Source organism: Oncorhynchus nerka, linkage group LG15 (genome assembly GCF_034236695.1).
Source record: "Oncorhynchus nerka isolate Pitt River linkage group LG15, Oner_Uvic_2.0, whole genome shotgun sequence".
In the NCBI taxonomy this organism is placed as follows: domain Eukaryota; kingdom Metazoa; phylum Chordata; class Actinopteri; order Salmoniformes; family Salmonidae; genus Oncorhynchus; species Oncorhynchus nerka.
The window spans coordinates 51,816,136-51,838,740 of NC_088410.1; the positions used below are offsets into that span (position 1 = coordinate 51,816,136).

Here is a 22,605-nt window from a genome sequence, read left to right on the forward strand (position 1 = left end):
AACTTACCAACAAGCTGTACAGACAGTTATAGTTGGACACCGTGTTTAGTGTATTAGGAAAGCAAAACATAAAGGGTTGTGTTCATTAGGCACCAAACAGAAGACAACGTCCTGAAACAGAGGTGGACTACTTGGAAAATACTAAATACCATTTTTTTTACGCAAAATGTTTTTAAAAGTTTTCCTTTGCGTGCCCAAATAAACACATTGGCTGATAGACAGACTGACAAATCACTGTTGTTTTCCTATTCAACTGACGCCCTCTGCTGGTAAAAGAGTAGATCTGTCTGGTTTACATATGCGCCCAAAGGCTCACATCTGCGCAATTCATCTGCTTGTTTTCAATGTGAGTGACAGTGAGTCCTAAGGGTAATAAGAAAGTAAATAGAGAAAAAAGGACCAAAAAAAGCAAAAGAACCCAGACCAGCAACCCAATCACCTACATGCCAAAATATATTGGAGCGACAGAACAGACAAAAGGTAGCACATCTTTCACCGCAGCCACTTAACCTCCATGTCTGCTCCTTCCTTCATTTCTTCAGGTTTGCTCCAGTGGGACCTTCAGAAACACCAAGGCTGGTCTATGTGGGGACAAGGGGTTGGTTGGGCTGTTTGTTTAAGACCTCAGAAATAAGAACTCGAAGTGTGGGGTAATGTTCAGAGTCACTTTCAGTCATGCAGCGGTCCCATCCCTGCCTGTGTGTGTGTGTGTGTGTGTATGAGTATGTGTCGTCCACTACTTGAGAACCAGAGTGGCCTCGCTACCGTCTCTCCTCTTCAGGTACTGGCCGTGGGTTAGGTGATGCTCTCGCCGCAGGTACACGTAGAAGTAGTCCGACACCACCAAGATCTGAGAAGAAACAAAACAATATTGACAGAAATCCATCTGTGAAAATTATCATTTCAATAGTTAAAGGTACTGTAGTCTAATCCATCTGATTTCACACTGAAGATGCCTGTACCAATGCTAGCCTAGCCAGCTGTGGAGCCCATTCCAGCCCACTCACCTGTGCCACGTTGAAGAGCAGCATGATGGAATAGTAGAAGTTGGAGTTGGCACTACCCGCGTAGATCCAGAGGTGCCAGAGGACGGGGAACAGCGCGGAGCACGCCAACAACACAACCAGCACCAGGAAGATATTCTTCAGGACTAGAACACAAGGCAAATAAAGTCAATATAAAACTATATAATGTACAGTCATATCATTCTTAATGAGCCTAAAACCAAAGCTTTTTCTTGTAGAAGTTTCCCCCAATCTTAGTGTACAGAAATCGCTGATTGGTGATGTGGAGTTGGGGAGACGGCATTCGTGGCAGGTGTGCCTTCTATATCTCTCTATTGCCAGGTATTTACAAGGGCAGCCATTGAGAGCGCCTCCTTTCAATCCGGGTCCATCACCCAAACAGAGTTGAGGAGTTGAGCAAGTCAACAACTCACAACTACCAGTATGAGTAATTGAATGCGAGTTCCAACATCCTTTATTGCATAGAAGAGGACTTCCTCACCTCTTTGTTTGTGTGGGATTCCGGCTGCTAATGGCTAATTCAGGCAGCCATTAAAAATCCTAATTCATACATCCAACTGTTCAAGACTGGCAACATCAACTGTTCATCACTCTATGAATCTAGACATTTAAACAATCCATTCCATTTTCCAACCATCTTCATGTAAATAAAGACTCCAACTGCATCTTTGCTTCTGTCTCTGCTCTCTGACCGGAGCCCACTGTAGATGGGCATCACCATTCCAGTGCTACAACCTCAACACTTTACACTTAGCCAGCTAACTCTCTCTAGTAAATATTCTGCAATTAGTGCAAGCCCAATCATGACGGTGCAATGCATTTCACGCGTGATTACACAATGTGTTAATGTCTTTATTGTACCTCTCCCTATCAAATAAATAAATGACTAATTGAAAGGACTCTGTATGAACTCCAGTTCATAAAAAGGCAAACTTCAACCTTTAAAACATCACTGACCACTCTCTACCCTAGCTGGCTATAGTCCCAACTTCTGTTGGCTATAACTAAAGAGATGATCATTAAACTGGATGACTCATTAGATTATGCTTTCTGAAATACCATCCTGGCTTTTCTTGTTATTGAGCTTTGTGTTAGATGCCTGTGGTGCATCAGAAATCACTTTCTATTGTTGACTTTGACAAAGCTGAGTCATCCCATCTTCCTGCTTCTCTTTGTAAAGAAATATAATTATACTTGACCTGGTCTGAAAACAAACCCTAAATCAGTAATATATGCCATTTAGCAGACGATTTCCTCCAAAGCGGCTTACATTGATGCCTGCATACATTTTTACATATGGGTGGTCCCGGGAATCAAACCCACTATACTGGTGTTACAAGTGCCATGCTCGACCAACTGAGCTACAAAGGACCATTGTTTCTCAATCCTGGTCTTAGTGACCCAATGGCGTTAGCAATTATTTTTGTTTGCATTATCACCAACACAATTGATTCAACTCATCATTAAGCCTTTAAATTGTGGAATTAGGTGTGTTACTGCTAAGACAAAAAAAAGTACATTCCTTTGGCTGGGACAAAACCTACTGTACTGCGGGTCACCTGCAGCAGGATTGAGGATTACTGCACTACAGTATTAGGGATGACGTTAAGGAGCACACCCTCTGACGGTTAGTTCTCCTAAAATAATTGTCTCAGTCGAGCTTTGTCCATGTCCAATGCCGTCTGTTGTGCAGCTCATAAAACATGTTTCCAAAACCTCTCATTGAGTACCCACCACCCCAGCTGTTCCATCGATTGGATTTATTTACAAGCCCTTGATTAGTTAAAAGAGGTTTGCTAGCAGTGGAATAGATAGCTAATGAATAGAGCAGAGGTTTGGGAAACACTATCCTCACACATACAGTACAGCGGGATCTACACCATAGATGACACGGAATATTAACGTAGCGCAACTTTGTACAACTTCTGCGGGATGAAGACAAACTGAATTTGACAGTATTCCTGCCTCCTCAAAAGAAATAGCTTTAGGACAGAGTTCAGTAGGTGCGAAATGAAAGCCTTGAAACGAGGAGGTACTGTCTTAACCAATAAGAAATGCTTGTGCTCATCTTCTGTTGCAAAACAGTTTGCTACGGTGTACCCTATCGAACGCAATCCATGGCTCATGGGAAAGAACCACTCACATCTGTAGAGGTGGTTCCAGGCCGGCAGAAAAGCCATATAGAGGGCGATGTCGCCCACGGTGGGGTAGGACTTGAAGATGGAGATGATGGCGATCTGCATGAAGATCAGAAAGACTGGGTGCTCCCTGGGACAGAGGACAGCAGTGTTACTATACAGCAGCCTTTTTAGGACTAAATCATTTACAGGACTTATAGGATGGCACTTTTAGATGGGATACATCATATATACAGACACGTGGTCCTGTGTGGCTACGTAGAGCATGAGAGTTGTAACACCAGAGTAGTGGGTTCAATTCCTGCAGGGGCCACCCATATGAAAATAATTATGCACGCACTATGGTATACCGCCTTGAATGAAATCGCCTGTTTAATAGTACATAATACGCAGGAACAAGGCGAAAGAATGTGCGTGCAGCTCGCATCAACATAAAAAATATTTTAAAAAATCACCTTTAACCAGGTAGGCCAGTTGAGAACAAGTTCTCATTTACAACTGCGACCTGGCCAAGATAAAGCAAAGCAGTGCGACACAAATAACAGAGTTACACATTGGATAAACAAATGTACAGTCAATAATACAATAGCAAAGTCTATATACAGTGTGTGCAAATGTCATATGATTAGGGAGGTAAGGCAATACATTCTTTTAATATTTTGTATTTATTTCACATTTATTATACCAGGTAGGCTAGTTGAGAACAAGTTCTCATTTACAACTGCGACCTGGCCAAAATAAAGCAAAGCAGTTCGACACAAACAACATAGTTACACATGGAATAAACAAACATACAGTCAATAGTACAGTAGAAAAAGTCTATATACAGTGTGTGCAAATGAGGTAAGATAAGGGAGGTAAGGCAATAAACAGGTCATGGTGGCGAAGTAATTACAATATACCATTTAAACACGGGAGTGAATAGATGTGCAGAAGATGAACGTGCAAGTGGAGATACTGGGGTGCAAAGGAGCAAGATAAATAAATAAATACAGTATTGGGATGAGGTAGTTGAACGGGCTATTTACAGATAGGCTATGTACAGGTGCAGTGATTTGTGAGCTGCTCTGACAGCTGGTGCTTAAAGCTAGTGAGGGAGATATGAGTCTCCAGCTTTAGTGATTTTTGCAGTTCGTTCCAGTCATTGGCAGCAGAGAACTGGAAGGAAAGGCGGCCAAAGTAGGAATTGGCTTTGGGGGTGACCAGTGAGATATACCTGAAGGAGTGTGTGCTATGGGTGGGTGCTGCTATGGTGACCAGTGAGCTGAGATAAGGCGGGGCTTTACCTAGCAAAGACTTGTAGATGACCTGGAGGCAGTGAGTTTTTGGCGTTTGTGCTACAGGATGCAGATTTCTTTTTGACAAAGAGAGACTTAACTTTCCTAACTGCCTGTGTATATTGGTTCCTAACTTCCCTGAAAAGTTGCATATCACGGGGGCTATTCGATGCTAATGCAGTACGCCACAGGATGTTTTTGTGCTGGTCAAGGGCAGTCAGGTCTGGAGAGAACCAAGGGCTATATCTGTTCCTGGTTCAGTTTTTTTCTGAATGGGGCATGCTTATTTAAAATGGTTCCAGTCATTGGCAGCAGAGTACTGGAAGGAAAGGCGGCCAAAGAGGAGTTGGCTTTGGGGGTGACCAGTGAAATATACTTGCTGGAGCACATTCTACAGATGGGTGCTGCTATGGTGACCAGTGAGCTGAGATAAGGCAGGGCTTTACCTAGCAAATACTTATAGATGACCTGGAGCCAGTGAGTTTGGCAACGAATATCAATGTGAACAATATTTTTTAAAACTTGCACAGCCAAGTCAAAAGGGTCACAAAATACGACTAAATGGTTGTCGTCTGGAACCCTGCCTTGTAGGCTTTTCACTATAGGCACTGTCCAACCTTAGTTTTACTTTAATGAAAAAGGCCTCTATCTTAGCATTCAACACTAGCCTAGGTTAAGACTCCTCTCTTGCCCTCTCGCTCTCCTCAGCAGCAGGTCGATACATGTAAGGAGTGAGAGAATGGTGCTGAAGCGCAAAATCGGGGTGAATGATAAGTAGCCGCGGACAATTTGGCTGGCTACAATTATCAGCTTTTAGTTTATTTTAATTACCTGCTAATGGAAACCTGCTAGGAACATTGATAGTAAATATACAGTTGAAGTTGGAAATTTACATACACTAAGTTCACAGTGCCTTTAAACAACTTGGAAAATTCCAGAAAATTATGTCATGGCTTCAGAAGCTTCTGATAGGCTAATTAACATAATTTGACTCAATTAGAGGTGTACCTGTGGATGTATTTCAAGGCCAACCTTCAAACTCAGTGCCTCTTTGCTTGACATCATGGGAAAACCAGAATAAATAAGCCAAGATTTCTGACATTTCACATTCTTAAAACAAAGTGGTGATCCTAAATTTTTACTTGGATTAAATGTCAGGAATAGTGAAAAACTGAGTTTAAATGTATTTGTCTAAGGTGTATGTAAACTTCCGACTTCAACTGTAACTGCAATCAGCAATGAACAGGGTTCACATATGACCGAAAGGACAAAATGAGTTGGATAAAGTTTTTATATGATAGTGCTTGCCATCTTCCTTTATGTACAAACTGAAAGCATTACCATGTTGATCTCTCAACACCACAACGATGATGCAAGTAAAGTTTAGTCTAGTGCTGTAAGTTAGTTATCTTTGAATGCAGCAGGTAATCATTCTTAAAGTAATTACTTCATGATTTAAGTTTACATACCAAATATGGGGTCAATTTAACTAATCGTTTGTGATTTGTGAAATATTTTCAGTGTTCTTTTCACAATATTTCACATTGTCTGTATAATTTAAATTTAACATTTATTTGCACAAGACATCGTCCACTTGATCATCAGATATTGCTCTAAAAGCCTATGCCACTGGTGCCAATGATATCTATAGTGCAACCAACTAGTTTGGTGCAGCCATCTAAGGTTACAGTGACTTTATTTTCACAGAGCTTCTAAGGACATACGCATAAGGTATACATACCAAATTTCATGGCCCCATATCCATCAGTCCAGTTCTTATAGCCCTTGTGGTTCCATCTAAATGCAGCAACTAATCATTCTCAAATAAATTTGAGTGTAATTCATTGAGTCTTTATACCAAATCTTGAGTCAATCTGAGTTACAGGCTGAGTACACCACTCGCGTGCACGAGCGTTGCAAAATAAATTTAGACATACATGTTATTCATTTATTGCACCCACACTGCTCGCGTGCGCCAACGAGCGACTGCATTGCCAAGGGCTAAAATAGAAGTCAGTTCTATTTGTGACGCAGATTGCGCTGGAAGTCCTGCCTCTCCCATCTCCTCATTGGTTTATAGAAGAAGGTACCCAAGTGCCATCTCCTCATTGGTTATACCCACATGGGTGACTGAAAGACAAACGAGGTCAGTGGCGGTAATGCACCTAATTTATGAAAGTTGCCAATCGCAATGTAAAGTCAAGAGAAGAAAAAGCCTGGGAGGAGAGATGACTAGAAATGATTTGGTTGACCGTTTTATGTGTAGATTAATTGGCGGAGTAGAGGACCTTGTGTATTTCAGGTAAAATAACAACTCAATGTTTATATCCCAGGACAAATTATCTAGCAAGCTAGCTAGCTAAATTGCCATAAACGTTTAATGCTTTTTGACCTGTCTCCAAATTAATATAATTGGTCACAGTTTGTTTTGATATTTTAACCTGCGTGTCGTGATTGCGTTTGGTGTGCACGATGGTGCACACACGCAGCCGGTTTGGGTTCCATGTTACGGTTCATGGGAAGATTAAGTATTTTTAGCATTAAGTGTATTCAGAAAGTATTCAGACCACTTCGCTTTATCCACATTTATCCACATTTCGTTAAGTTACAGCCCTATTCTAAAATGTATTTCCAAATGTTTTTAATTAAAAAATATATATCTACACACAATACAAAAACAGGTACAGACATTTTTGCAAATGTATTAACCTCTTCAGTCGACCCTCTACTTTTTTGAACATTTTGTTAAAAATCGCGCAACATTTCAGCGCCCTGCTACTCATGCCAGGAATATAGTACGTTCATATGGTTAGAATGTGTGGATAGGAAAGCCTCAGACGTTTTTAAAACTGGTTAAATCACGACTGTGGCTATTACATAACGTGCGTTACATCGGAAAGCGCAGGAAAACCTGATCACAGAAAATGGAAATAAATATCCTTGCGCCACTTCCAGCAATTGTTAACAGTGAGCCGAATTAGATAAGACCGAGCATTCAACTCCCACAGCATCCCCATGTTGTCGAGTATCTTGTGAATTTAATCATCTTTGATTCTTGGTTGAACCGAAAGAGGGGCACCGCTTACCTCCGGTCTCCGCCCAGATCATTCCGGAAGAGCTCTCTCCTGAAATTTTTTCCAAGACGACAGCTAATGATATTTACATCGCCTACGGATGATTTTTATCGCTTATTAACGTTTACTAATACCTAAAGTAGCATTACAAACGTATTTCGAAGTGTTTTGTGAAAGTTTATCGTCTACTTTTTGAATTTTAAAAAATGACGTTACGTTGTGAAATCGCTGTTTTTTTCGTTTATCACACAGTCTACATATAACGATATCTTGGCTTTATATGGCCCGATTTAATCGAAATAAAGACCCAATAGTGTTTATGGGACATCTAGGAGTGCCAACAAAGAAGATGGTGAAAGGTAATGACTGTTTTCTATTTTATTGTGCGGTTTGTGTAACGCCGAAATGCTAATTATTTTGTTTACGTCCCCTGCTGTGCTTTTCTGTTGTAGTGTATTGGTGCATGCTATCAGATAATAGCTTCTCATGCTGTCGCCGAAAAGCATTTTAAAAATCGGACTTGTTTCCTGGATTCACAACGAGTGTAGCTTTAATTTGATACCCTGCATGTGTATTTTAATGAACTTTTGAGTTTTAACTAATACTATTAGCATTTAGCGTAGCGCATTTGCATTTCCAGAGCTCTAGTTGGGACGCAAGCGTCCCAAGTAGAGACCACTTCGCTTTATCCACATTTATCCACATTTCGTTAAGTTACAGCCCTATTCTAAAATGTATTTCCAAATGTTTTTAATTAAAAAATATATATCTACACACAATACAAAAACAGGTACAGACATTTTTGCAAATGTATTAAAAATAAAACTGAAATATCACATTTACTTAAGTATTCAGACCCTTTACTCAGTACTTTGTTGAAGCACATTTGGAAGCGATTACAGCCTTGAGTCTTCTTGGGTATGATGCTACAAGCTTGGCACACCTGTATTTGGGGAGTTTCTCCCATTCTTCTCTGAAGATCCCCTCAAGCTCTGTCAGGTTGGATGGATGGAGAACATCACTGCACAGCTATTTTTAGGTCTCTCCAGATATCAAAATCGGGTTCAAGTTCGGGCTCTGGCTGGGCCACTCAAGGACATTCAGAGACATGTCCCCAATGCCACTCCTGCGTCGTCTTGGCTGTGTGCTTAGGGTCGTTGTCTCCTTGGAAGGTGAACCTTCGTCCCAGTCTGAGGTGCTGTGCACTCTGGAGCAGGTTTTCATCAAGGATCTCTACTTTGCAGTTGTGCCAAGCTTGTAGCATCATACCTAAGAAGACTTGAGGCTGTAATCACTGCCAAAGGTGCTTCAACAAAGTATTGAGTAAAGGGTCTGAATACTTATGTAAATTCATAAAAAAGAAACTACAAATCTGTTTTTGCTTTGTCATTATGGGGTATTGTGTGTAGATTGATGAATGGACTGTATGTGCATCTATAGGTACAGTGTGGCCATATTTGAATGCATTAAAACTATTCAAGACTGATGTAATAAGTATAAATGTCACGAGTCCGACCGAGGGTGGTTTCCCTTCCCGGGCGGGTGGCGCTCGGCGGTCGTCGTCACCGGCCTATTAGCTGCCACTGATTGTCTTTCCTCCCCCTCCTTGTATGTTTATTGGTAGCACCTGTTTATGTATGATTAGTTTGTCTTTATTAGACAGCCGGCCCGCCTGGTTGTTGTGCGGGATTATTTCAGTGTAACCTTCGGCTCTGTTGTAGAGGTACGTGTTAGTGCCTGGTCATGATTTTTCCGTTGTACATTTTCATTCCCTGTGTTTGGGGCCGTTACATTTGTGAGCACCCTGTGGTGCGTTGGTGCTATTAAAGACGCACAGCATTGCACTCTCTGTCTCCTGCGTTTGACTCCACACCCACGACACCCGGATCATTACAGAATCCCGCACCTATCAAATTGAATGGAGTCAGCAGGAGCAGCAGCCAACCCTCTCCCATCGATGGAGGAACGGGTTCTACACCACACCACCGTCCTCCATCGGATCAGATCCGCGATGGATCAAGTGATGGAGAGAATGGACCAATGGGAGAGGAGTGGTCTCCTCTCTCCACCTTCGGCACCCCCGGCTCCGGACACCCTCCGTCTGACGCTACCGAGGGCTTATGATGGAGCGGCGGCGGGTTGCCAGGGGTTTCTGCTTCAGCTGGAGCTATACCTGGCCACCGTCAGACCCCAGGATTACGCGCTGGAGTTCCGGACCTTGGCAGCCGGATCTGGGTGGAACGACAGGGCCCTTACGGACCACTACAGGTGTAGTCTCCGAGAGGACGTCCGCCGGGAGTTAGCGTGTCGGGACATCGCTCTGTCACTGGATCAGTTGATTGACATGTCCATTCGACTGGACAATCTGCTGGCTGCCCGCTGGCGTTCAGAGAGGGTCCTGTGTGTTCCACCACCCAGCCCCTCCGCTCCCATTCCGATACCGGAGGAGGAGGCCTTCCCTGCACCAACTGTGGTCGGAGAGGACACACGTCTGATCGCTGGGGGGGGTCCGTCTGGGAGTAGAGATGGCAGGCGGAACGCTTCTCGGTCACCCCAGGTGAGTCAGCATCAAACTCACCCAGAACCCCCTGTTGGCCACATGTTTGTCTTAACCTTTTTCCTTCACTTTTTTCCCTCTTCCCAGCATGGGGCGCAAGTCGATTCAGGCGTAGCTGGGAATTTTATGGAACGCAGACTCGCCCTTAAGTTAGGGGTTCCGCTGGTGCCGATAGATTCTCCTTTCCCCGTGCACTCCCTAGATAGCCGGCCATTAGGGTCAGGGATTGTCAGGGAGACCACGGTCCCACTGGACATGGTGATGCAGGGGAATCATAGGGAGCGTATCGTTTTTTAAATTATTGATTCGCCTGCGTTTCCAGTGGTTCTGGGGACTCCCTGGCTGGCCCGGCACAATCCTAAAATTTCGTGGAGACGGGGTTCAGAGGAGTGTTCTGGAAGGTGTTTGGGAGTTTCCATCGGTGCCACATCGGTGGAGAGTGCAGACCAGGGTTCCACGGTGTGCATTCCCCCCGAGTATGCCGATTTGGTAATCGCTTTCAGTAAAGTGAAAGCGACTAAATTACCACCTTGTCGACCGGGAAGGGATTGTACGATAGATCTCCAGGTAGACGCTGCGCTTCCCAAGAGTCACGTGTACCCGCTGTCCCAGGAGGAGACGTTGGCAATGGAGACATATGTCACGGAGTCGCTGGGACAGGGGTACATTCGGCCCTCCATTTCACCCGTCTCCTCGAGTTTCTTTTTTGTGAGGAAAAAGGAGGGAGGTTTGTGTCCGTGTATTGATTATAGAGGTCTAAACGCCATCACAGTGGGGTATAGTTACCCTCTACCTCTCATCGCTACGGCGGTGGAATCATTCCACGGAGCGCAGTTCTTCACAAAACTGGATCTCAGGAGCGCGTATAGTCTGGTGCGTATTCGGAAGGGAGACGAGTGGAAAACCGCGTTTAGTACCACATCAGGCCACTATGAGTACCTCGTCATGCCGTACGGGTTAAAAAATGCTCCAGCATCCAGACGAGATTCTCAGGGACCTGTGCGGGCAGGGAGTGGTTGTTTATATCGATGACATTCTGATCTACTCGGCCACTCACACCGCGCATGTGTCTCTGGTGCGCAAGGTGCTTGGTAGACTGCTGGAGCATGACCTATAATGCGTGTTCTCTAAACGAGCAGTCTCTTTTCTGGGATATCCTCCGGTAAAGGAGGTGCAGCGGTTTTTGGGTTTTGCCAACTACTACCGGAGGTTTATCCGGGGTTTTGGCCAGATAGCGGCTCCCATTACCTCACTGCTGAAGGGGGGACCGGTGCGGTTGCAGTGGTCAGCAGAGGCGGACGGTGCATTCAACAAGTTAAAGGCGCTGTTCACTGATGCGCCCGTGTTGGCGCATCCGTACCCCTCTCTAGCATTCATAGTGGAGGTGGACTCGTCCGAGGCTGGGGGCCGTGCTATCACAGCGCTCGGGTATGCCACCAAAACTCTGCCCCTGCGCTTTCTTCTCAAGGAAGCTCAGCCCAGCGGAGCGTAACTATGATGTGGGGGACCGGGAGTTGCTAGCGGTGGTTAGAGCTCTGAAGGTGTGGAGGGGGCTAAGCACCCCTTTCTCATCTGGACTGACCACCAGAACCTGGAGTATATTCGGGCAGCTAGGAGACTTAACCCACGTTAGGCAAGGTGGGCCATATTCTTCACCCGGTTCCGGTTTACTTTGTCTTATAGACCGGGCTCCCAGAACGTAAAGGCTGATGCACTGTCCCGCCTTTACGACACGGAGGATGGGTCCACCGAACCTACTCCCATCCTTCCCGCCTCAAAGCTGGTAGCACCAGTGGTATGGGAGGTGGACTCGGACATCGAGCGGGTGTTACGGGCTGAACCCGCGCCTCCTCAGTGTCCAGCGGGGCGAAGGTACGTGCCGCTTGGTGCTCGGGACAAACTGATTCGGTGGGCTCACGTCCTACCCTCCTCGGGTCACCCTGGGGCGACGAGGACAGTGGGGAGCCTTCAGGGGAGGTATTGGTGGCCTACTTTGGCTAAGGATGTTAAGGGTTATGTCTCCTCCTGTTCAGTGTGCGCTCAGAGTAAGGCTCCTAGACACCTTCCTAGAGGGAAGTTACTACCCCTCCCTGTTCCACAGCGGCCATGGTCACATCTGTCCATAGATTTCCTGACCGATCTTCCGCCGTCTTAGGGGAACACCACGGTTCTAGTGATTGTGGATCGGTTCTCTAAGTCCTGCCGTCTCCTCCCGTTGCCCGGTATCCCTACAGCCCTACAGACTGCGGAGGCGTTATTCACCCATGTCTTTCGGCACTACGGGGTGCCGGAGGACATCGTTTCTGATCGGGGCCCCCAATTCACGTCTCGGGTATGGAGAGCGTTCATGGAACGCTTGGGGGTCTCTGTCAGCCTGACCTCCGGTTATCACCCCGAGAGTAATGGGCAGGTGGAGAGAGTGAACCAGGAGGTGGGTAGGTTTCTGCGGTCGTATTGCCAGGATCGGCCAGGGGAGTGGGCACGATACATTCCCTGGGCTGAAATGGCTTAGAACTCACTACGCCACTCCTCTACTAACGTGTCCCCTTTTCAGTGTGTGTTGGGGTACCAGCCGGTCCTGGCACCATGGCATCCGAGCCAGACCGAGGCTCCTGCGGTGGAGGAATGTGTAAAGCGCTCCAAGGAGACCTGGAGGGCCGTCCAAGAATCTCTACAACAAGCGAGTGGACGGCAGAAGAGGAGTGCTGACCGCCATCGCAGTGAGGCCCCCGTGTTTGTACCGGGGGACAGGGTCTGGCTCTCGACCCGAAACCTACCTCTCCGCTTGCCCTGCCGGAAGCTGGGTCCGCAGTGTGTAGGGCCCTTTAAAGTCCTGAGGAGAATAAACGAGGTGTGTTATCGATTACAACTCCCTTCCTATTATCTTATTAACCCCTCGTTTCATGTGTCTCTCCTCAGGCCGGTGGTAGCTGGTCCCCTGCAGGACAGTGAGGTGCCGGAGGTCCCCCGCCCCCCCTCTGGACATCGAGGGGTCCCCGGCGTACACGATCCGGGCCATTCTGGACTCAAGATGCCGGGTGAGGGGCCTGCAGTACCTCGTGGACTGGGAGGGGTACGGCCCGGAGGAGATGTGCTGTGTACCGGTGGGGGACATCTTGGATCCATCCATGTTGAGGGATTTCCATCGCCTCCATCCGGATCGCCCTGCACCTCGTCCTCCAGGGCGACCTCGAGGCCGGTGTCGGCGCGCTGCGGGAGCCGCGCGTCAGGGGGGGGGCTACTGTCACGAGTCCAACCGAGGGTGGTTTCCTTTCCCGGGCAGGTGGCGCTTGGCGGTCATCGTCACCGGCCTATTAGCTGCCACTAATTGTCTTTCCTCCCCCTCCTTGTATGTTTATTGGTAGCACCTGTTTATGTATGATTAGTTTGTCTTTATTAGACAGCCGGCCCACCTGGTTGTTGTGCGGGATTATTTCAGTGTAACCTTCGGCTCTGTTGTAGAGGTACGTGTTAGTGCCTGGTCGTGATTTTTCTGTTGTACATTTTCATTCCCTGTGTTTGGGGCCGTTACATTTGTGAGCACCCTGTGGTGCGTTGGTGCTATTAAAGACGCACAGCATTGCACTCTCTGTCTCCTGCGTTTGACTCCACACCCACGACACCCGGAGCATTACAATAAAAACAAAATCTGGAGTGATTCTGAAATATAGTTCATGAGAAGATCATTGCAGATGATGTTGAGCATTAGCGTTACATAGGAAAATAATGAATTGTTAAAAAGCGACTGCCTTTAAAAAGCAATGACTACCTTTGAAAACAGCCTATGTAGTATTGATGAGTCAAACACTTATTCTAGGGAAAATAGGATACATTTAGGTCAAAGTAAATCTTGTCTAAAACATAGTTCGGAACATCTATGCAGCACAACAGGTAACTGACACAGGGTGAACAGCTGCAGTGATCACTCTCTATCCAATAGCAGACAGCGCTCAGCAGCTCTGCCAATTTACATAAAACAACACAGTGCACATTTTGTTACTTGAGAACTCCCCCAAACACATTAGTTAGATGTAAAATTGCACAACTAAAGCATCCACTGCAAAAACTTCAAAATGAATTACAGTTATATTAGATTCATTCTGGGGTTTTGAGGAAGTGAAATTGGCTAGTGTCTCATGGGGGACAAATATCCTTAACCAAACACAGAACCGGTCAGGAAACACACCGCCAAGACTGAAATCTAGTTTTTCTAATGAGCAACAGAAAAACACAGGTGCCAATCGGCGGGTTCATTGGCTCCATAATAGTTTCCCTGTTTATTGGGATATCAATACAAATTCAGTGTGGTTCATCTTAAAGTTTCAAGTTAATAGGATTCGGTGTAGTGGACTTAGTGGTTTAAATGGACACGTAAAATCAGATTTTTATTTGTCTATAATTTAGCCATCTTTTGACCAATCCTTTAGCTTTTCTGAAACTAAGTTAAGACGTACTGTGGGCCTACATTCCATCTGGTGTCATTAGGTTCTATGGTTCATTTTGGACCAAATCGTGGTTTTAGCCTCCTAAAAAATAGGACGTTTTGAGTGAGGTGAATGTGCAGCTCGAATGATGTGACCATTACATTTTTTTACTCACACAGCCAAGTCAAAACCAATTAGCGTTGCATAGTCTAAAAAGAGAATTGTTTTTCTTTTAAGATATCAATGCCAAACTTAACATGGTTCATCAGGGTAATTTCTTTGACAAGTCAATCTTGAGTCAAACTGATTTATGGTTCATGAGGAGAATATTTATAAAGTATTTTTTTGCATTAGCATATGTGCTAACGTGCATCTATTGGTACAGTGCAAACATATTTGAAGGGTTACTGTATTTTGCCCCACAGATCTGTGCTCTTCTGAACCACAAAAATGACAACCTTAGTCTCTCCACACTGAGTTGAAGAGCTGATGAAGGGGACTCACTTTAGCTTGATGGAGAGTGGAATTGTGTAGAAGAACACATTGATCTGAAAGACACAGATGAAGAAGAGGCGGAAGTGCTCAAACATCTCGGCAAAGAAGTACCAGAAGAGGCCTATGTTGGGGGTGAGATCTGGCATGGAGAGGCTGGGGAAGAGACACAGAGAGAAGCATTCACATAGTAGGAGGGAACGATCACACAATGCATGAAGGCCCTTTCATAATCAGTGTTGGGATTAGTTACCTGAAAATGTGATATTACTCGTAAAATTTTACAAGTATTGTGCTATTTAAAATATGACTTTGTGTGGAAAGAAGTTATATTACTAGTTATTACTTTGCGTTACTTTCAGATTTGACTGTTAGAGGGAGTAAGGCGAGCGGTGATTGATATGCTACTAACTCAGGTTTGATCACTACGAGTTTCTCCTTTCATCTGTGGCGGTGCTGTCCTTTGCTAGTCTACAAGTGCCGCACCTTCATATGGGCTGTTTAATTAGCCATTCTCAAAGTATTCAGATCCCTTGACTTTGTCTACATCGTTACAGCCTTATTCTATAATGGATACAATTATTTTTGTCCCTCCATTTACACAATACCCCATTGTACAAAGCGAAAACAGGTTTTTAGAACATTTTGCACATGTATTATTTACATAAGTATTCAGACCCTTTGCTATGATATTTTAAATTGAGCTCTGGTGCATCTTGTTTCCATTGATCATCCCTGAAATGTTTCTACAACTTGATTGGAGTCCACCTGTGGTAAATTCAATTGATTGGACATGATTTGGAAAGTCACTCGCCTGTCTATACAAGGTCCCACAGTTGACAGTGCATGTCAGAGCAAAAACCAAACCATGAGATCAAAGGAATTGTCCGTAGAGCTCCAAGACAGGATTGTGTCAAGGCGAAGATCTGGGGAAGGGTACCAAACAAATTCTGCAGCATTGGTCCCCAAGAACAGAGTGGCCTCCATCATTCTTAAATGGAAGAAGTTTGGAAACACCAATGCTCTTTCTAGAGCTGGGCGCCCATCCAAACTGAGCAATCAGAGAAGGGCCTTGGTCAGGGAGGTGACCAAGAAATAGATGGTCACTCTGACAGAGCTCCGGACTTGCTCTGGAGACATGGGAGAACCTTCCAGAAGGACAACCATCTCTGCAGCACTCTATGGAAGAGTGGCTAGACGGAAGCCACACCTCAGAAAAAGGCACATGACAGTCCACTTGGAATTTGCAAAAAGGCACCTAAAAGACTCTGACCATGAGAAACAAGATTCTCTGATCTGATGGAAAAAAGTTTGAACTCTTTGGCCTGAAGTCCAAGCGTCACATCTGGAGGAAACCTGGCACAATCCCATGGTGGTGGCAGCATCATGTTGTGTGGATGTTTTTCAGCAGCAGGGACTTGGAGAGATCCTTGACAAAAACCTGCTCCAGAGCACTCAGGGCCTGACTGGGGGCGAAGGTTCACCTTTCAAGAGGACATCGACCCTAAGCACACAGCCATGGTAATAGTTTTTATTTTTTAAATGTTTTATTTCACCTTTATTTAACCAGGTAGGCTAGTTGAGAACAAGTTCTCATTTGCAACTGTGACCTGGCCAAGATAAAGCATAGCAGTGTGAAAAGACAACACAGAGTTACACATGGAGTAAACAATTAACAAGTCAATAATACAGTAGAAAAAAGGAGAGTCTACATACATTGTGTGCAAAAGGCATGAGGAGGTAGGCGAATAATTACAATTTTGCAGATTAACACTGGAGTGATAAATGATCAGATGGTCATGTACAGGTAGAGATATTGGTGTGCAAAAGAGCATAAAATAAAATAAATAAAAACAGTATGGGGATGAGGTAGGTAAAAATGGGTGGGCTATTTACCGATGGACTATGTACAGCGGCAGCGATCGGTTAGCTGCTCAGATAGCAGATGTTTGAAGTTGGTGAGGGAGATAAAAGTCTCCAACTTCAGCGATTTTTGCAATTCGTTCCAGTCTCAGGCAGCAGAGAACTGGAACGAAAGGCGGCCAAATGAGGTGTTGGCTTTAGGGATGATCAGTGAGATGCACCTGCTGGAGCGCGTGTTACGGGTGGGTGTTGCCATTAGTGGCGTCGGGAAAAGTCTCAATGTCCTCGAGTGGCCCAACCAGAGCACGAAAGGGAACCCGATCGAACACCTCTGGAAAGACCTTAAAATAGCTCGCAGCAACACTCCCCATCCAACCTGACAGAGCTTGAACGAATCTGCAGAGAAGAATGGGAGACAATCCTTAAATGCAGGTGTGTCAAGCTTTTAGCTTAATTCCCAAGAAGACTCAAGGCTGTAATTGCTGCCAAAGGAGCTTCAATAAAGTACTAAGTAAAGGGTCTGAATACTTAGTACCAATAAAAAGTTTGGACATCTACTCATTCAAGGGTTTTTCTTTATTTTTTACTATTTTCTACATTGTAGAAACATAGTGAAGACATCAAAACTATGAAATAACACATATGGAATCATGTAGTAACCAAAACAAGTGTTAAATATACTTTAAAGTATCCACCCTTCACCTGGAATGCTTTTCCAACAGTCTTGAAGGAGTTCCCACATATGCTGAGCGCTTGTTCGCTGCTTTTCCTTCACTCTGCGGTCCAACTCATCCCAAACCATATCATCTGGGTTGAGGTCGGATGATTGTGGAGACCAGGTCATCTGATGCAGCACTGCATAACTCTCCTTCTTGGTCAAATAGCCCTTACACGGCCAGGAGGTGTGTTGGGTCATTGTCCTGTTGAAAAACAAAATGATAGTGGGACTAAGCGCAAACCAGATGGGATGGCATATCGCGCCGAATTCTGTGGTAGCCATGCTGGTTAAGTGTGCCTTGAATTCTAAATGAACGACAGTGTCACCAGCAAAGCAGCCCCACACCTCCTCCTCCATGCTTCACGGTGGGAACCACACACGCAGAGATCATCCGTTCACCTACTCTGCGTCTCACAAAGAAACGGTGGTTGGAACCAAAAATCTCAAATTTGGACTCACCAGACCAAAGGACAGATTTCCACCGGTCTAATGTTCATTGCTCGTGTTTCTTGGCCCAAGCAAGTCTACTCTTCATATTGGTGTCCCTTAATAGTGGTTTCTTTGCAGCAATTCGACCATGAAAGCCTGCTTAAAGTAGTCTCCTCTGAACCGTTGATGTTGAGATGTGTCTATTACTTGAACTCTGAAGAACTGATTTTTGGGCCACATTCTGAGATGCAGTTAACTCTAGTGAACTAATCCTCTGCAGCAGAGGTAACTCTGGGTCTTCCTTTCCTGTTGCAGTCCTCATGAGAGCCAGTTTCATCATAGCGCTGGATGGTTTTTGCGACTGCATTTGAATAAACTTTTAAAGTCCTTCAAATGTTCTGTATTGACTGACCTTCATGTCTTAAGGTAATGATGCACTGTTGTTTTGCTTTGCTTATTTGATCTGTTCTTGCCATACTATGGACTTGGTCTTTTACCAAATAGAGATATCTTCTGTATACCAACCCTACCTTGTCACAACACAACTGATACTCAAAGAAATTCCACAAATTAACTTTGAACAAGGCACACCTGTTAATTGAAATGCATTCCAGGTGACTACCTAATGAAGCTGGTTGAGCGAATGCCCATACTTTGATTTGTTTAACACTTTTTTGGTTACTACATGATTCTATATGTGTTATATCATAGTTTTGATGTCTTCACTATTATTATACAATTCATTGAGTCTTTATACCAAATCTTGAGTCAATCTGACTTATGGTTCATGAGAAGATTAATATTTTTAGCATACAGTGCATTCAGACCTTCACTTTTCCCCAATTCATTAAGTTAGTCTTATTCTAAAATGGATTTAAAAATAAATATAACAATCTAATAAATCTACACACAATAGCCCATAATAAAGCAAAAACAGGTTTAGACATTTTTTGCTAATGTATAAAAATTATTTTTAAAAACAGTCCCGGTCACTGAAACTTGAGCACAGCATGATTCTGCCTTCCATTTGGCCACTCTACCATAAAGGCCCGATTGGTGGAGTGCTGCAGAGATGGTTGTCCTTCTGGATGGTTCTTCCATCTCCACAGAGGAACTCGTGGAGCTCTGTCAGAGTGACCATCGGGTTCTTGGTTCACCTCCTTGAGAAAGGCCCTTCTCCCTGATTTCTTAGTTTGGCCGGGCGGCCTGCTCTAAGAAGGATCTTGGTGGTTCCAAACTTGATGAAGAATTAAGAATGATTAAGGCCACTGTGTTCTCGGTGACCTTCAATGCTGCAGACATTTTTGGTACCCTTCCACAGATTTGTGCCTCGACACAATCCTGTATCGGAGCTCTACGGATAATTCCTTCGACCTCATGGCTTGGTTTTTGCTCTGACATGCACTGTCAACTGTGGGACCATATTATAGACAGGTGTGTGCCTTTCCAAATCATGTCCAATCAATTGAAATGACCACTGGTGAACTACAATAAAGTCGTAGAAACATCTCGAGGATGATCAATTGAAACAGGATGTTCCTGAGCTCAATTTTGAGTCTCATAGCAAAAGGTCTGAAAACGTATGTAAATAATTTTGTTTAATTTGCAAACATTTCTAAAAACCTGGCTTTTGCTTAATCATCGGGTGTTGTGTGTAGATCGATGAGGGAAAAAAGATTAAGGCTGTAATGTTAAAAGAAATTTGGAAAAAGGGAAGGGGTCTGAATACTTTCCGTATGCACTGTAATACTCTTAGCGAAAATATTAATCTATAATTTACAATCTGTGGATACTATGGGATGAGAAATGTTTAGAATTCATGTAAAACATCACAGCACAGTTGAAAGATATGTGCCAGATGGAAATCAATAGAGAAGTCTATGGAGATAGGTGGGGAGGGGTGGGATTAAAGGGTCATGAGCTGTAATAGTTAGGACCGAAAACATCATATCACGTATACCAGATATGTAGGAGTACCATTTTATGTGTAATGTGTATATCAAACTGTATTCCTTTAATGTAATATTGTGCATAAAATTACCATGTATGTAAAGTGTATAAATAATGTGTCACCACACTAGCGCCCTATAAAAATATATTGTTGCAGAAAATGTGGACGGGATCAGATTCCAGATATTAAAAACGGGAATTCAACAATATTCATATGTATTGGAATGTAGTAGGAAATTCATTCATTTTCCCAAGATTACCATAAGACATTAACAAAATCCATCAATGATTTATATTTTTCTTAAACTTTCTGTAAAGGCAACGGCACAGGAATGCCAGTCTGTATGAGCGCGTTTGTCTGGGTGTTGCTTTTAGCAATGAGGCTAATGTAATAACAGCTGTCTTCTGGTAGATGGAAAGGCTTTCCCAAAAACCTTCTCAATTAAATGTTAACTACAAAGTAGCCTATACCAACCTGACAGAATGATATCAAGATTATTTGCATCAATCCAGTCGCCATTTGTTTTCCAAACTCTGCAATCACCTTTATTTTATCAGGGAATCACGAGAGCTACAGAAACATTGTTAAGCAAAAAACAGTTGAATTAATGGGCAACAAAAATGTGGTCTCCTGATGTGGTTTAAACATCAAATTTGTCTGTTTTATACTTTTTTTAAAGTGTGATTTTGAGAGCGAAAACCTGAAAACGATAACCTAAAAAAACTAAACCGAGAAAATGAAATTTGGGAAAAAATTGAATCAGGCAAAAAATAAAACTTATTTTAAAAAGGACCCTACCACACAAAGTACTGTTTCGTACCCATAATGCAACAGCAAAGTGAAGTCTCTGGGCTTGTTCGACACTTAAGGCGACTGCCCATTGACTGATCTACAAATCACCTTGGCCAGCTCTCCCGCTATCTCTCTCAGAATGACCTTCTTGATCCAAATCAGTCAGGTTTCAAGACTAGTCATTCAACTGAGACTGCTCTTCTCTGTATCACGGAGGCGCTCCGCACTGCTAAAGCTAACTCTCTCTCCTCTGCTCTCATCCTTCTAGACCTATCGGCTGCCTTCGATACTGTGAACCATCAGATCCTCCTCTCCACCCTCTCCGAGTTGGGCATCTCCGGCGCGGCCCACGCTTGGATTGCGTCCTACCTGACAGGTCGCTCCTACCAGGTGGCGTGGCGAGAATCCGTCTCCACACCACGTGCTCTCACCACTGGTGTCCCCAGGGCTCTGTTCTAGGCCCTCTCCTATTCTCGCTATACACCAAGTCACTTGGCTCTGTCATAACCTCACATGGTCTCTCCTATCATTGCTATGCAGACGACACACAATTAATCTTCTCCTTTCCCCTTCTGATGACCAGGTGGCGAATCGCATCTCTGCATGTCTGGCAGACATATCCGTGTGGATGACGGATCACCACCTCAAGCTGAACCTCGGCAAGACGGAACTGCTCTTCCTCCCGGGGAAGGACTGCCCGTTCCATGATCTCGCCATCACGGTTGACAACTCCATTGTGTCCTCCTCCCAGAGCGCTAAGAACCTTGGCGTGATCCTGGACAACACCCTGTCGTTCTCAACTAACATCAAGGCGGTGGCCCGTTCCTGTAGGTTCATGCTCTACAACATCCGCAGAGTACGACCCTGCCTCACACAGGAAGCGGCGCAGGTCCTAATCCAGGCACTTGTCATCTCCCGTCTGGATTACTGCAACTCGCTGTTGGCTGGGCTCCCTGCCTGTGCCATTAAACCCCTACAACTCATCCAGAACGCCGCAGCCCGTCTGGTGTTCAACCTTCCCAAGTTCTCTCACGTCACCCCGCTCCTCCGCTCCCTCCACTGGCTTCCAGTTGAAGCTCGCATCCGCTACAAGACCATGGTGCTTGCCTACGGAGCTGTGAGGGGAACGGCACCTCAGTACCTCCAGGCTCTGATCAGGCCCTACACCCAAACAAGGGCACTGCGTTCATCCACCTCTGGCCTGCTCGCCTCCCTACCACTGAGGAAGTACAGTTCCCGCTCAGCCCAGTCAAAACTGTTCGCTGCTCTGGCCCCCCAATGGTGGAACAAACTCCCTCACGACGCCAGGACAGCGGAGTCAATCACCACCTTCCGGAGACACCTGAAACCCCACCTCTTTAAGGAATACCTAGGATAGGATAAAGTAATCCCTCTCACCCCCCCTCCCCCTGAAAAGATTTAGATGCACTACTGTTCCACTGGAGGTCATAAGGTGAATGCACCAATTTGTAAGTCGCTCTGGATAAGAGCGTCTGCTAAATGACTTAAATGTAAATGTATAAATAACTACCCATTATTAGTTGTAGTTTAAGTTGGTCACAATTTACCCAGAACACATCACTGATTTTATGCTCTCGAACACCCAATCCTAGGGCATCTTGAAAGACACCATACCAACAACGGTCACCACTACACAACAGCTGTGACTAAATTCTCCAGCAACATCCTATTTTAGTCAGCTTTTTGCATACGTGAGAATAGAACGTTTTGTAGTAGAATATATTTCTCAAAATAAAGTGTGCTTTAATTGCCAGGATGTCATAATTTCAGCTTTTCATGTAGTATGAATTTGCTGCACACTTGAGGAAGTGAATCGACTTTTCAGACCTATGTTTCACAGAACA

General features: G+C 44.6%; 1 protein-coding gene across 1 annotated transcript in view; it reads right to left on the minus strand.

The window, feature by feature from the left end:
* Positions 1-429: 429 nt before the first annotated feature.
* pigu (phosphatidylinositol glycan anchor biosynthesis, class U) overlaps positions 430-22,605 on the minus strand; it is a 28,481-nt gene continuing 6,305 nt past the window's right edge. Inside the window, exons 4-8 of the mRNA XM_065000714.1 lie at positions 17,227-17,246; positions 15,000-15,143; positions 3,169-3,293; positions 1,008-1,150; positions 430-850 (exon numbers count right to left, since the gene is read on the minus strand). Of these exons, the coding sequence (XP_064856786.1) occupies positions 737-850; positions 1,008-1,150; positions 3,169-3,293; positions 15,000-15,143; positions 17,227-17,246 (546 nt within the window). The 3' untranslated portion in view covers positions 430-736. The remainder of the gene's footprint in view (positions 851-1,007; positions 1,151-3,168; positions 3,294-14,999; positions 15,144-17,226; positions 17,247-22,605) is intronic.